Source organism: Portunus trituberculatus, chromosome 8 (assembly GCF_017591435.1).
Source record: "Portunus trituberculatus isolate SZX2019 chromosome 8, ASM1759143v1, whole genome shotgun sequence".
NCBI lineage: Eukaryota > Metazoa > Arthropoda > Malacostraca > Decapoda > Portunidae > Portunus > Portunus trituberculatus.
Window position 1 is genome coordinate 4,576,662 of NC_059262.1, and position 12,001 is coordinate 4,588,662.

The window sequence follows — 12,001 nt, forward strand, 5'->3', positions numbered from 1 at the left end:
GTGTGTGTGTGTGTGCTGACTTTGTATCCTGGGTGTGCTGCAGGTGGAGATGGAGGACTCAATGGAGCCAGCCATGGAGGCAAACCAAGACAACAAGAGCCAGAAGAAAGAGGATAACCAGGAAGAGGAGGAAGAAGAGGAAACTGAGCAGACATTCCTCAAGGTATGTGACACTGGTGGCGGCGGCAGCGGCAGCGGCAGCAGTGGTGGTGGTGGTGATGGTGGTGGTGGGGCAGCAAAGCCTCCTCCTGACGTAAGTACACGAGGTGTGAGCGCAGCCACAGCACCGCCCACCAAGGCACAGATGTGAGAAGCCTTCCACAGATGCCCCAGGAGACTGGCCTGTGTTGTGAGGCGGCATTTGTGGCACTCGCTGGGCTTGAGTGGTGGCACTGCAAGCACGGCCAAGACTGTGCCTCAGCAGGACACAGTTTTGGACCAGTGGAGTGTGTGTCTTCTCACAGCTGCTGCCTTCTGTGCTGTGACTCATCCTGACAGTGGTGCCTGCCTCCCTGCCTGGCCTGCTGAGCCGCACACAACAGGACTGCTCTTTCCTGGCTCTTGTTTCTTTCCACATGTACATGCAGAATGGAAGGGCAGCAAAGTTTAAAGACGTGATGCAATCTCTCGTTTCACAAAGTGTTGGTATTGCACACAATGTTTCCCTAACTAGAGGGATTCAAATACTTATTTGTTTATCACAGTGTATTTGTGAAGCAGTTTCATACTCATAATTGAAAAAAAGTTTTGTAAAGAATAGTGAAAAAAGTATTGAATAGTGTTTGGTCCACAAGAGGCACAGTGCTGGGAAAAGAGGGCCAAGTGCCTACTGGTTACTTGTTTGTGTTTTCTTTCTTTTTTTGTTGTGGGGAAGGGGCAATAATGTGTGTAACTCACTGCACTTGTGAGGGTTATGTGCTGGTCTAGTGATACCAGCTCTCTGTGAATGTGCGTGTATGTACACGTGTTTTGTGTATATGTGTGTGTGTGTGTGTGCATGTGTGCGTGTGAGTGTGCGTGTGTTCATTTGTGCATGTGTGTGTCTTCATAACATGTTTGGCAAGTCGTATTACTTGCTCCTAGCCAAGAAGTGCAGCATCACAGGCCCCCCCCATGTCGTACAGGGACCTTACAAACTCCTGTGTGTGTCTGGAACAAGCACCACACAAGAAGCCTTTTAACACGCCACTTGTAGAGACTGTGTGCTGTCATTGCCACTCAAGACTGAAATAGATCTTACAATGAGCACATCCCACACTGGAGGACGCAGTGACTTAGTATACTAAACCAGCACAACTTCCCCTGCCAGCCACACTTTGACACGAGAAGAGAACCTTTGGAACACTTGCTGCTTGGAAGTGTGTGGAGTGTGAGCTGACCCACAGCGGTGAACTTAACAAGACACATCCTTTGGCTTTTATAACAGCTGTGTGTCAAGGCTGTATTGTAAAGAGCAGTAACACAAACAGCAATAACAATGGACGGGAATCTTATGGAAAACACAGGAGACACTTCTAGTTTCTTGCTCGTCACACCCCTGATGGTCGTGTGGTGCCAGTGAAGAGGCAAAATTTCAGAGGATTTTCGACACTAGAGAAAGGAATCCTTCAGCCTCATACAAGCAAGTAGTGTGATTAGAAAAAATTTTGAAGGATATTCTGATCTTAGTGGAGAAGATTCTCGTAGATCGTGTCCGGGTAATTTCTCCGCCCGAAGAGGATGTTTGCTCTTGTGGGTTGTGTGTGAAGGCTTGACTGTGCTCGGCAGACTACACGGTGACAGTTGGGGCTATACACACACACACACACACACACACACACACACACACACAAACAATGATTTTCTGTTTTCTTGATTGGCATTGTTATTTTCGTTGACATATCCACTATTTCTTAAGATGTTTAAGTGCAAGCGTAAGAACATTTGTTTGTTTATGAAAAATTCCACCGATCATTTATCTTTTAGTCGCATTGGAAGTGCTGTTTGAAACGTGTCTGTGTTGGAAAATGTCAGAGTAAAAAAACAGAGATGGAAGGATTGAGGGAGTGATAGAAGAGGAAGGAGAGGGAGAGAAGGAGAGGAGTGGTGGTGTATGTAGTAATGGCTAACACTGGTTTGCTTGAGTAAGGGAAGGAACCACTCACAAGTAACAATTCATACACACATACACACAAACACACACACATACAGAGAAGGGTCACTAACAATATGGGTGCGTACAAACATGCATGCGTGTGTGTTTGGGATTGACTTAGTGTGGTGTTGGGATAGAAGTCCTTATCCTGCTCTCATTCCTCCATCCCTCAGTCCCTCAATCCCTCCCTCCCTCCCCTCCTCTCTTCCCTCCCTGCTGCCCACATCTTTGTATAAATAAAGTTGTCTTCGTTTGGTATTTATCTTTATCCTGTGTGGCCGTTGTGAGGTCAGCAAGTGGAAAACCTAATCATGTGAATACTTTAGATACTTCTCTCTTTACTTCTGTGTTGGTGTTGCACTGTTTCCATCTTGCTCGTTGTGTTGTGTCTTTTGTGCTACTTGCATGGTGTGTGTGTGTGTGTGTGTGTGTGTGTGTGTGTGTGTGTGTGTGTGTGTGTGTGTGTGTGTGTTGTCTGTCACTTTCAAGATCTAGTCAAGGTTGCATAGTTTATTCTGCCATCCCAGTATTGCCAGCATCCGACTCCTTCCCCATGATAGCAACACTCCCTCAGTATTAGTCTTTAGGTGTGCCATGTCGTTTACTGTTCATTGTTAATCTCCACTTTACACAGCCTTTCATCTCATCCTGGAAGCAAGTAGCTATGCACTGAATCAAGCAGGGCGGAGAATGACTTGTGATCCATCTGTCACCCCCTCAGTGAGATATGCTCTTTTTGAAGTGAGACTCACTCAAAACACCTCTGCAGACCATCACTTCTTTACCACATATCTGATGCATCATTTCTAAAGCTCCCATTACTGACTTCCTGGGGGTCTGGCACACAAGTTTGAGGTCCACAGCCACATCACAGTGGAGCACATGAACACAGTAATGCCAACACAGCGGCAGTGAGTGCATGGGCTCAGAACAAGCTAGTGCATGCTCCTGTCACTATGAACACCCATAGCTAGACCACACTTTTCTTGTTCTATGCAAATGTCCTCAGAATGTTTTTGTCTGCATCTTTTGAGGGAAACATTTGCAGAGTTGCACATGATAAGCATTGCTACATGTAGGATTGTTATTTCCTCACAGTTTCAGTTAGAGGGAAGCTTTTGGAAGGAGTGTTGCAATGTACTATCCAGTTTTCTTTATTACTAGTTTATGCAGAGTTGAATCAAGCTGTTGGGAAAGCTGTAAAAATGTGTTGCTGTTGTTCTTTGTGATCAGATATGTGTGTGTGTGTGTGTGTGTGTGTGTGTGTGTGTGTGTGTGTGTGTGTGTGTGTGTGTGTGTGTGTGTGTATTTACCTAGTTGTAGTTTTACAGGGCCTGGGCTTTATGCTCGTGTGGTCCCGTGTGTGTGTGTGTGTGTGTGTGTGTGTGTTTTGTGTGTGTTCAGTGTTGGACTAGTGCATGATCAGTGGTGCATCTATCTTACACTTCACAAATAACCTGAAATTGTTACCGGGCGTGCATTAACCTGGTGTTTGGCTTGAGGTGGTGTAGAGTAATGAGGTGTACAATAACCTGGTGTTTGGGGTGAGGTGGTGTACACTAGACAAGCATTACTGGTGTTTTGGCAAATGGCATCGGCAGTGTTGTGTCGGTGCTCCACTCCAAGGCAACATTTAGTACACGACCACCTTGCTGTTGGTGTTGGTGCAGAAAAGTGAACCATGACTCAGAATTGATTGGCTGCCTGTTCACTGCCTGTCCACCACACACACTTCAAGACTTAAGTTTGCTTCATCTTATCTTAAAGCAAAGTAGGAAGGAGTGTTTGGGTGTTGACATTCCTTACCTTTATTCCCGGAAAGGTGAACAAGTAACAACAGTATTATGAAGAAAGACACTTATGGCTCTTGGCACATCATACTTGTTCTGTTCCTTATCAAACAGGACATTTTTTTTTCTGGTACACTCTGGAACTCCCTACCAGCTTCTGTATTTCCATCTATCTATCACCTGAACTCATTTAAGAGGGAGGTTTCAAGACATTTATCCCATTCTTTTGGCTTACTTTCTTGACTGCTTGAGGGACTGGCATGTAAGTGGGCCTTTTTTTTTTTTTTTTTTTTTTTTTTTTTTTTTTTTTTGCCCTAGGCCATTTTTCCCCTCTTTATGACATATTGTCCTGTTCCCAGAGAGATGAAGTAATAATGAAACACCTTAGGCTCATATCACACCAGTCATACCATGTCTCTTTCCTCTTCTCTCCCCACCAACATGAAGCAGAAACACCACCTTTATGAAGCCAAACTTTATCTTCTACCTACAAAGCTTCATTCTGTATTCAAACCTGTTTTTTTGAGCACCTACAAATCACGTACTAAGAAGGATTATACTGTGTGTGTGTCAGTCATTGCTTTTTATATTATTGTAGTGAATGGTGTTTATATTTATTGTGTGTTCACTTTACTTAGCTGCAACTGTTGTTATAAGCTTTATTTTTAGATGCTTTTTCTTCTTCTTGTTCTTTTTTTTTCTTCTTTCTCCTTCTTTTTCTTGTTCTTATTGTTCTTGTTCACCTTGTTCTCATCTGTCTCTTCCTTCTTTTCTTCTTTTTCTTCTCCTTCTTTTTCTCCTTGTTCTTGTTCTTCTTTTCTTATGTGATATTAAGAAAGAAATCTGTGAAGCCAACATGCCAAGCTGTACATGTGTGTGTGTGTGTGTGTGTGTGTGTGTGTGTGTGTGTGTGTGTGTGTGTGTGTGTGTGTGTGTGTGTTTCCATCTCTCACTGTACCTTTCCTTCCTGCAGTGAATGTGTTTTTATGCATAGTTTCCTTTCCTTCATGACTGATCCAAATACTCTCTAATTATGATCCACAGAAACTGGTGTTCATTTGGTCTCAAGGAAACAGCAAATATTGACTATATTTAAGATGATTTGGTATTTAATTTTACTTAATGTGTGACTCCTTTTATTATCACAAGCTAATATCAGGTGTGTATACTCTCTTTCTCTCTCTCTGTCTCTGTCTCTCTCTCTCTCTCATCTTTACATATTTTAAGACCTGTATCTGTTATTTTGGGACTGATAAGGAGAGTTACATACACATGGATTTATTCAGTTGAGGAGTGTGCCAAGTATTATTTTTTGGTGTGGGTGTGTCACGGAGTCAGCTGCTTGTGGCTGGCGTGTAAAGTGTCTCTGCTCACCATTATACTCACAGATTCCTTACTTGTTGTGTTTTGTAGCTTGATATTCTCCTTTACTGTTGTTTATTGCTTATTAGTCAATATTGACAAAGAGTATGCAAAGACTTTCCATACACACACACACACAAAAAAAAAAAAAAGAAAAGAAAAAAAATATATATATATAGTTTCCCACAAAGATGTGTTGAGACTTAGAACAGTTTGAGTGAGGAAGTGGTGTCAGCAAAGAGTGTACATAGTTTTAAAGAAAAATTGGATAAGTGTAGATATGGAGACGGGGCCACACGAGCGTAAAGCCCAGGCCCTGTAAAACTGCAACTAGGTAAATACAACTAGGTAAATACACACACACACACACACACAGTAATACAAAGTGATATCTTATGTGTGACTGGCAATGCATTCTTTACCTGAGGGAGGGAAGGAACACACTTGGAGAATACAGTACATCCTCCACATGTTGATCTGATGATGTACTCAATGAAATACTCCGAGAATGTATGATGCTGGTAGTGATTGAAACATGTACCTTGTTCATGTGTTCATAATACTTAGTGTGGCGGTGCAGGTTTCTCTTGATGTGCCTTGAGTTGCCTAAAGTTAAGTTGTTTCCTATGCACCATGTTAAGACTGACTCTTCTCTCCTGAGGTGATACAAGTTTACATTAGGCCAACTTCTTCCAACAAAGAACTCTTCTGTGTATCTACTCACTGTCTTTACTTATTATTATTATCACTTATTTATATATTATATTTATGTGAGCATGTGTGTGCATGGTTTTACACGAGTGGTGGGTTGAGGGGATGGGGCGAGTGTGGCCGTCAGCTGTGGACCGGCCCAGCACAGTTTGGGGGTCAGTACACTCCCTGATGAGGGTGAAGCAGAAGACTCCACAGACACACGGTGGTGATGAGTCCCTGGGTGCAGTGATGCAGTCACCCCTCAGCACCACCACCACACCACAGTGAACACAGTGTTGTATCATAGATGTGCATGCATGATTACATTAAGGTGGCAGGTGAGCTCCTTCCCAGCCTTGAGTGTGTGGCTGAGTGGAGGAGTGTGTACACCTCCCTTCCTGTCTCCTTTAGAGCAGAGGGAGGGAAAGCAGTGGCCATAATGTTAGTCTTTAATAGTATATCATGACTCTCTGTCTGTCTCTTTCTTCTTGGTCTTTGCCACACGTGAGTGAGGCGGGCCAGCCCCTCGCTCTGTCTTCCTCACTCTCATGTCCTTTTAATACCATGTGATTTGACATATATCCACAGATTTATAATGAATTTATTCGGAGCAAATGGGATACCCACGAAAGCCAAGAGGACAAGATGGGTAAGTGTTCATCACATTATTATTATTGTTAGTATTGTTGCTACGTACATAGAAATCTCCAAGTACCAAATACTAATATTTTGTAAGATGCTCTCAGACTGTTTGTTTGTGGGCTGACAACCTCACACTAGTACATGAAAGCCTGCACTGCACAGACCAGTCCCCTTACTTACTGTACAGAAGTGTGTCAATACAGAGAAGTTGTGTGAGGCATGCATGTCAGATTTCAAGGGAAAATAGTTTTATAAATGGTTTCAATGAGAAGTTGTCTTTAAAGTTTGTAACATCAGTGTAGTGAAAGAGTGGAATGAGAGAGAGAAGCAGCGATATAATAGATGAAGGGAGTGAGGAGTATTAGAAGCTGCTGCCACACACTGAGGGAGGGTTGGGCCAGGGAACAATTATGACTTGTTGCCACCCCTTGAGGGACACAGACTGGGGAACTCTCTGCCTCCCTCACTACTTCCCCAAACCTGTGACTACAACACTTTCAGGAAGGACATTTTAGGACACTTCAGTTTTTTTTATATATAATTTTCTTGAGTACTCTCAGCCCCACAAAAAAGTAAAGTTTTGAGCGATGAACACACTTGTGAGCCAAGCAATGGTTTTGGTACTTGGAGGTTTGAGTAACTATGTACTTCTCTTGCATATTTTGTTGTTTTATTTTTGTTTGTGTGGCAAGTGAAGGCTCCCCTCAGCACACCCCAGACTGAAGGAAAGAGTTAGGTCACATGTCAGGCTGTTGTTTTTGAAGACTCCAACAAACATTTCCTTTTTTCTATATCTTCTCATTTCTTGTAATTATGTCATGGTTGCCTCCCTGCACAATTTCACAATTTTGACCCTTTCACTACAACCACAGACAATTAGAAGCACCTACAAGAAAGTTAGCCACAGAGGAACACGTTTTGCAATTTCCTCTCCGTTCAAAGATTGATTTCTTAGGGTGATGGGTATTTAATGGCAGCCAAAGAGATATAATGTTTGTAGCAGCACTGTATGACCACATTATTGCACTACCTTATAAGTCAGTCAGGTAGCCACAACACACTGCTCATTAATTTGTATTATGGTTTGCTCCTTGTTGGGGGATATTTGTTCACATTTTATCGTTGAAGGACAGACAAAAGCACAATATTAGGGTGTTTCAAAATCCTTGTGACAAATATTGGCCATAGTTTCAATTTTTATTTACATGTGTTTAGGGTGAACTTGAGGGGAGACAAGCTTTGTGTTGGTGGTGAGTGTGCTGGTGTGTGGTGTGTGGAAGGAACAGAACAAGACTAGACTAGAGGGATGAGTGTTGGTGGTGAGTGTGCTGGTGTGTTTGTGTACCTCCTGTGTTGATCCATGTACCTCCTGTCTGTGTGTAGCGTGTGGTGTGTGGAAGTAGGCAGAGGAGCAGAACAAGACTAGACCAAACTTAGCAATTAGGTACCACATAGGCTCATATTCTGAAACACTTTGCTCTCTCACCATCACTGCTTTCCAAAGGCTTTAGTTGAAGATAGTTGTGTTTTTAAGAGTATTTTTATGAATCTGGTGATGGATTGGCAAGATTTCTAGTTTATTAAAAAGGAGAAACTATCTTGAAAACCAGCTAGTTGTCTCTGTGGCCTTGGAAAAATATCGTGGTGATAGTGCAAAAAATTTCTGAAAATGGACTGTAGACCAACTGACAAACTTTGCAATTCAGTGGAGAGTTATCTGGAATAATCTAGCAGCTGAGAGATAAAGGGGGAAGGTTGGAGAAGTTTTTATCTTGCTGCTGAATTGAAGGCTGTGAAAAAACAAACACTATTGAAGTTTATTGAGTTATGAGTGAATGATTTGAACTGATGTGATGGTGGTGGTGGTGGTGGTGGTGGTGGTGTGTGTGTGTGTGTGTGTGTGTGTGTGTGTGTGTGTGTGTGTGTGTGTGTGTGTGTGTGTGTGTGTGTCATGTGGTCATCAGCTGTTTCACTGTTCATATTGTGTTGCAATTGTTGACCTTATGTTTAGAATATAGAATGTTGATATAAACAAGACACCTGATTATCACAGTCTTCTTGTGTTAAATATTCTCTCTCTCTCTCTCTCTCTCTCTCTCTCTCTCTCTCTCTCTCTCTCTCTCTCTCTCTCTCTCTCTCTCTCTCTCTCTCTCATGCAATCAAGAGTCAAACATTGTTATAAATCAAATAAAAAAAAAATGTAAATTGAATTTTACACTACACTTTCAATTCTGAGTCAATACACACATTTGAGTCTTTGTAAAGCATGAAGGAGCTGCAGATCAAATATAACCAAACAAGAACTTATCACCACTTGTATTGTGATGCCTCGTTGCAAAACATGATGGTGTGTTGTGTTAGTGTCTGTGTGTTAAGGGGTCCTTCTCAGATCCACACACATCTTCACCATGTCCTTCTCCAAACCAGAGATTTAACCATACCATTGTGGAGCTTTGCCCACTGAATGCTTGTCTTTGCTTCCCTGTCACATCAGCCTGGTCCTTCCACGTACTTGAAGGAACGAGGAGACACTGGTTTAAATAAGAATTGTATGGATAGAAATAGTATATGAGGATCTTTGAGTATTGGTGGGTTATATAAAAAAAATTACCTTGTTATTTATGAAACATGGATTGTTAGTAATTCCAAGAGTTCATTCCAGTTGGCGCTGTTACATAACACAAGATATGTGTCATCTGTGTATCTGATAAGTGTGACACATCCTTGATTTGTTTGACTCTTGAATGCATTACATGCACTTTTATAATATCACAAAATACCACATGCCTCATCAGAACACACACACACACAAACACACACACACACACACGAAAGAGAATGGAGAGTTGATGTATGGTTATTAACAGTGTCCATCTCTCTGTTCCTCCTCCCCTGTCCCTCTCCTGTCCTCCTCCTCCGCGGTAATAGACAAGCTGGACGGTGTGAAGGCGGCCAAGAAGAAGATCAACAGCGGCGCCCGGACCATCGACGACTGGCTGCAGCTCTCTCAGGACTACGACTCCAAGGTAGTTCAGCCGGGCAAGAAAAGGGTGAGTACCAACACTGGCCTTGTTTGTTTTCATGTCTCCACGTGGTGCCAAGTGTACCTGTAGCTGCATGTGTGTGTGTGTGTGTGTGTGTGTGTGTGCATTTGTGGATATAATGCTTATGCTGTGTTTAGGAGGTGATAGATTTTGTATTGCTTTGTTTGTGTGTGTGTGTGTGTGTGTGTGTGTGTGTGTGTGTGTGTGTGTGTGTGTGTGAGACAGCTTGAGCAGGGAGTGGCAGTTAAGCAGCATGACAAAGGTGGTGCCAAGGCTGCGTCAGTTGCTGATCGGAGCACCATGACAGCTGGGTGAGAGGGTCTTTGAGAGATCTCTCAGAATGGAAGGGCAGAAGCAAGATATGCATATTTGTGTACTCCTCTACAGTCACCCTCAGTCTTCTGCACCACACCTCATGATGTGAGGTTTGCAAGTTCTTCTAACTACATGACATGATGTCACAGCCTTTTAGATGATAGCAGGGAACTTCTCCATCATTTCTCACACAGATGTTAATGTGTGTGTGTGTTTGTGTAAGCAAGCACAGTGCTGTGTTACACAGGTGGCCTTGCTGATCTCATCACACTGGTGGCCTAACAGATCACTGGGAACAGGTGCATTACTGGTCACCTTGTCTCCCTCACATCTCATGCCCTTTGTACCAGCCAGGACATCTTTGAATGCCCTCAAAGCCTCTTGTGCTGTGGCATCATCAGCTCTGACCATCTGGGTTAGTTTGAGAATAGCCACAGTCCACAGATGTTTTCACCAGGAAAGACACAAATGAATAAGACTGTCCCCCCAGTGAGCTGAACTTAGCCTGTGGCCTTCTCAGTAGACAGAAAGAAGCCAGGCACAATGCCTGGTGTCACTATCCATGACTGCCTGTGCCATGCACCAACAAGAACCAGCACTGGCACAGTTTTACATAAATGAGTATTGCATCCGTCCCTTAAATGGTAGGTGTGTCTGCTGTGTACCTTCCCAGTGTACCCCAGCTGTGTAACTGCCACAGGTATAGTGTGGCCAGGTAAGTGTGGCGGACACAGCCAGGAGTGGTAGTGGTTATGGTGGTGGTGGTGGTGTGTGATACTGTGGCATAATGAGTAGCTCAGGGAGTGGATGTGGAGGTAATGGCCCGGTTGTGCTGCAGGTGCGGTGGGCGGACATAGAGGAGGGCAAGAAGCAGGCCGCAGCAAGGGACCGGGGCTTTGTGCTGGGACAGACAGACTGGAGCCGCATGACGGACCTCTCCTTTGGCAGCAACGCCCTGGTGCAGGTCCGCTACATTGAAGGGCGGGACTCGGCAAAGTGAACCAGCCACCGTCCTCTCCGGCACTGATTAGCACTTGTTCCTCGTCCCACCACTGCCTCAGGGACCAGTGTGGCATTGTGTCCCTCAGCAGGCACAGGACAGGAGTGTGTAGGGAAGCATGGTGTGGTCAGACACTGCTAGTTACCTTTGCTTCAAGTGGCATTCATGTTCAATAGGGTTGATTATCATCATCATCATCATTATTGTTATTACTTATCTTTATTATTATTATTATTACTCTATCACTTACTTATTATTTTATTATTGATATGCATACACTACTGCTACTGCTACTGCTACTACTACTACTACTACTACTACTACTACTACTACTACTACTACTACTACTACTACTACTACTACTACTACTACTACTACTACTACTTCTACTTCTACTACTACTTCTACTTCTACTACTATCATCATTATCATAATCTTGGACATTATTACATGTAAGTGTTGACCTACAAATGTAAGTATTCTTATTCATTATTATTATTATTATTATTATTATTATTATTATTATTATTATTATTATTATTATTATAAGGACTACTGTAAGGACAATTAAATGTTTCAAGACTATATGTAGGTACTCTTAATTTTGATATTTTAATTTACATTAATAAATAGCTATAGGTCTCTCTCTCTCTCTCTCTCTCTCTCTCTCTCTCTCTCTCTCTCTCTCTCTCTCTCTCTCTCTCTCTCTCAGTAATAGGTCTTCTCATGCAGTTAATTCTCACCAGTAATATCGCTTGTGTTGCTGCAAGCCTCACCAAATAAAGGAGAACACTAAATCAGAGTTTTAATGGTATATATCTGGTATCTTGTAATGTAGTATAAGTTTCAGCGGGATGTGATGTATTGGTTTCTCCAAAGACAAGGAAACCGAAGTGAACAGTGCTGGGAACTGGAAACTTTCCTTTGTAGAGAGTGACAAGTTGTGATCGTCACGACAAACACCGTGTCAGAGTTAATGGTGTGTCTTGTGACCACTGATCAGCTGGGGCCGCCACGCCAA

The 12,001-nt window shown here is 42.9% G+C and overlaps 1 protein-coding gene across 1 annotated transcript in view; it reads left to right on the forward strand.

Annotated features, from left to right (window-relative positions):
* LOC123499642 (hornerin-like) overlaps positions 1-11,774 on the forward strand; it is a 38,154-nt gene extending 26,380 nt beyond the window's left edge. The window contains 4 exon segments of the mRNA XM_045247979.1: positions 44-163; positions 6,568-6,628; positions 9,550-9,671; positions 10,819-11,774. Coding sequence (XP_045103914.1) covers positions 44-163; positions 6,568-6,628; positions 9,550-9,671; positions 10,819-10,980 — 465 coding nt within the window. The 3' untranslated portion in view covers positions 10,981-11,774.
* The last annotated feature ends 227 nt before the right edge of the window (positions 11,775-12,001 follow it).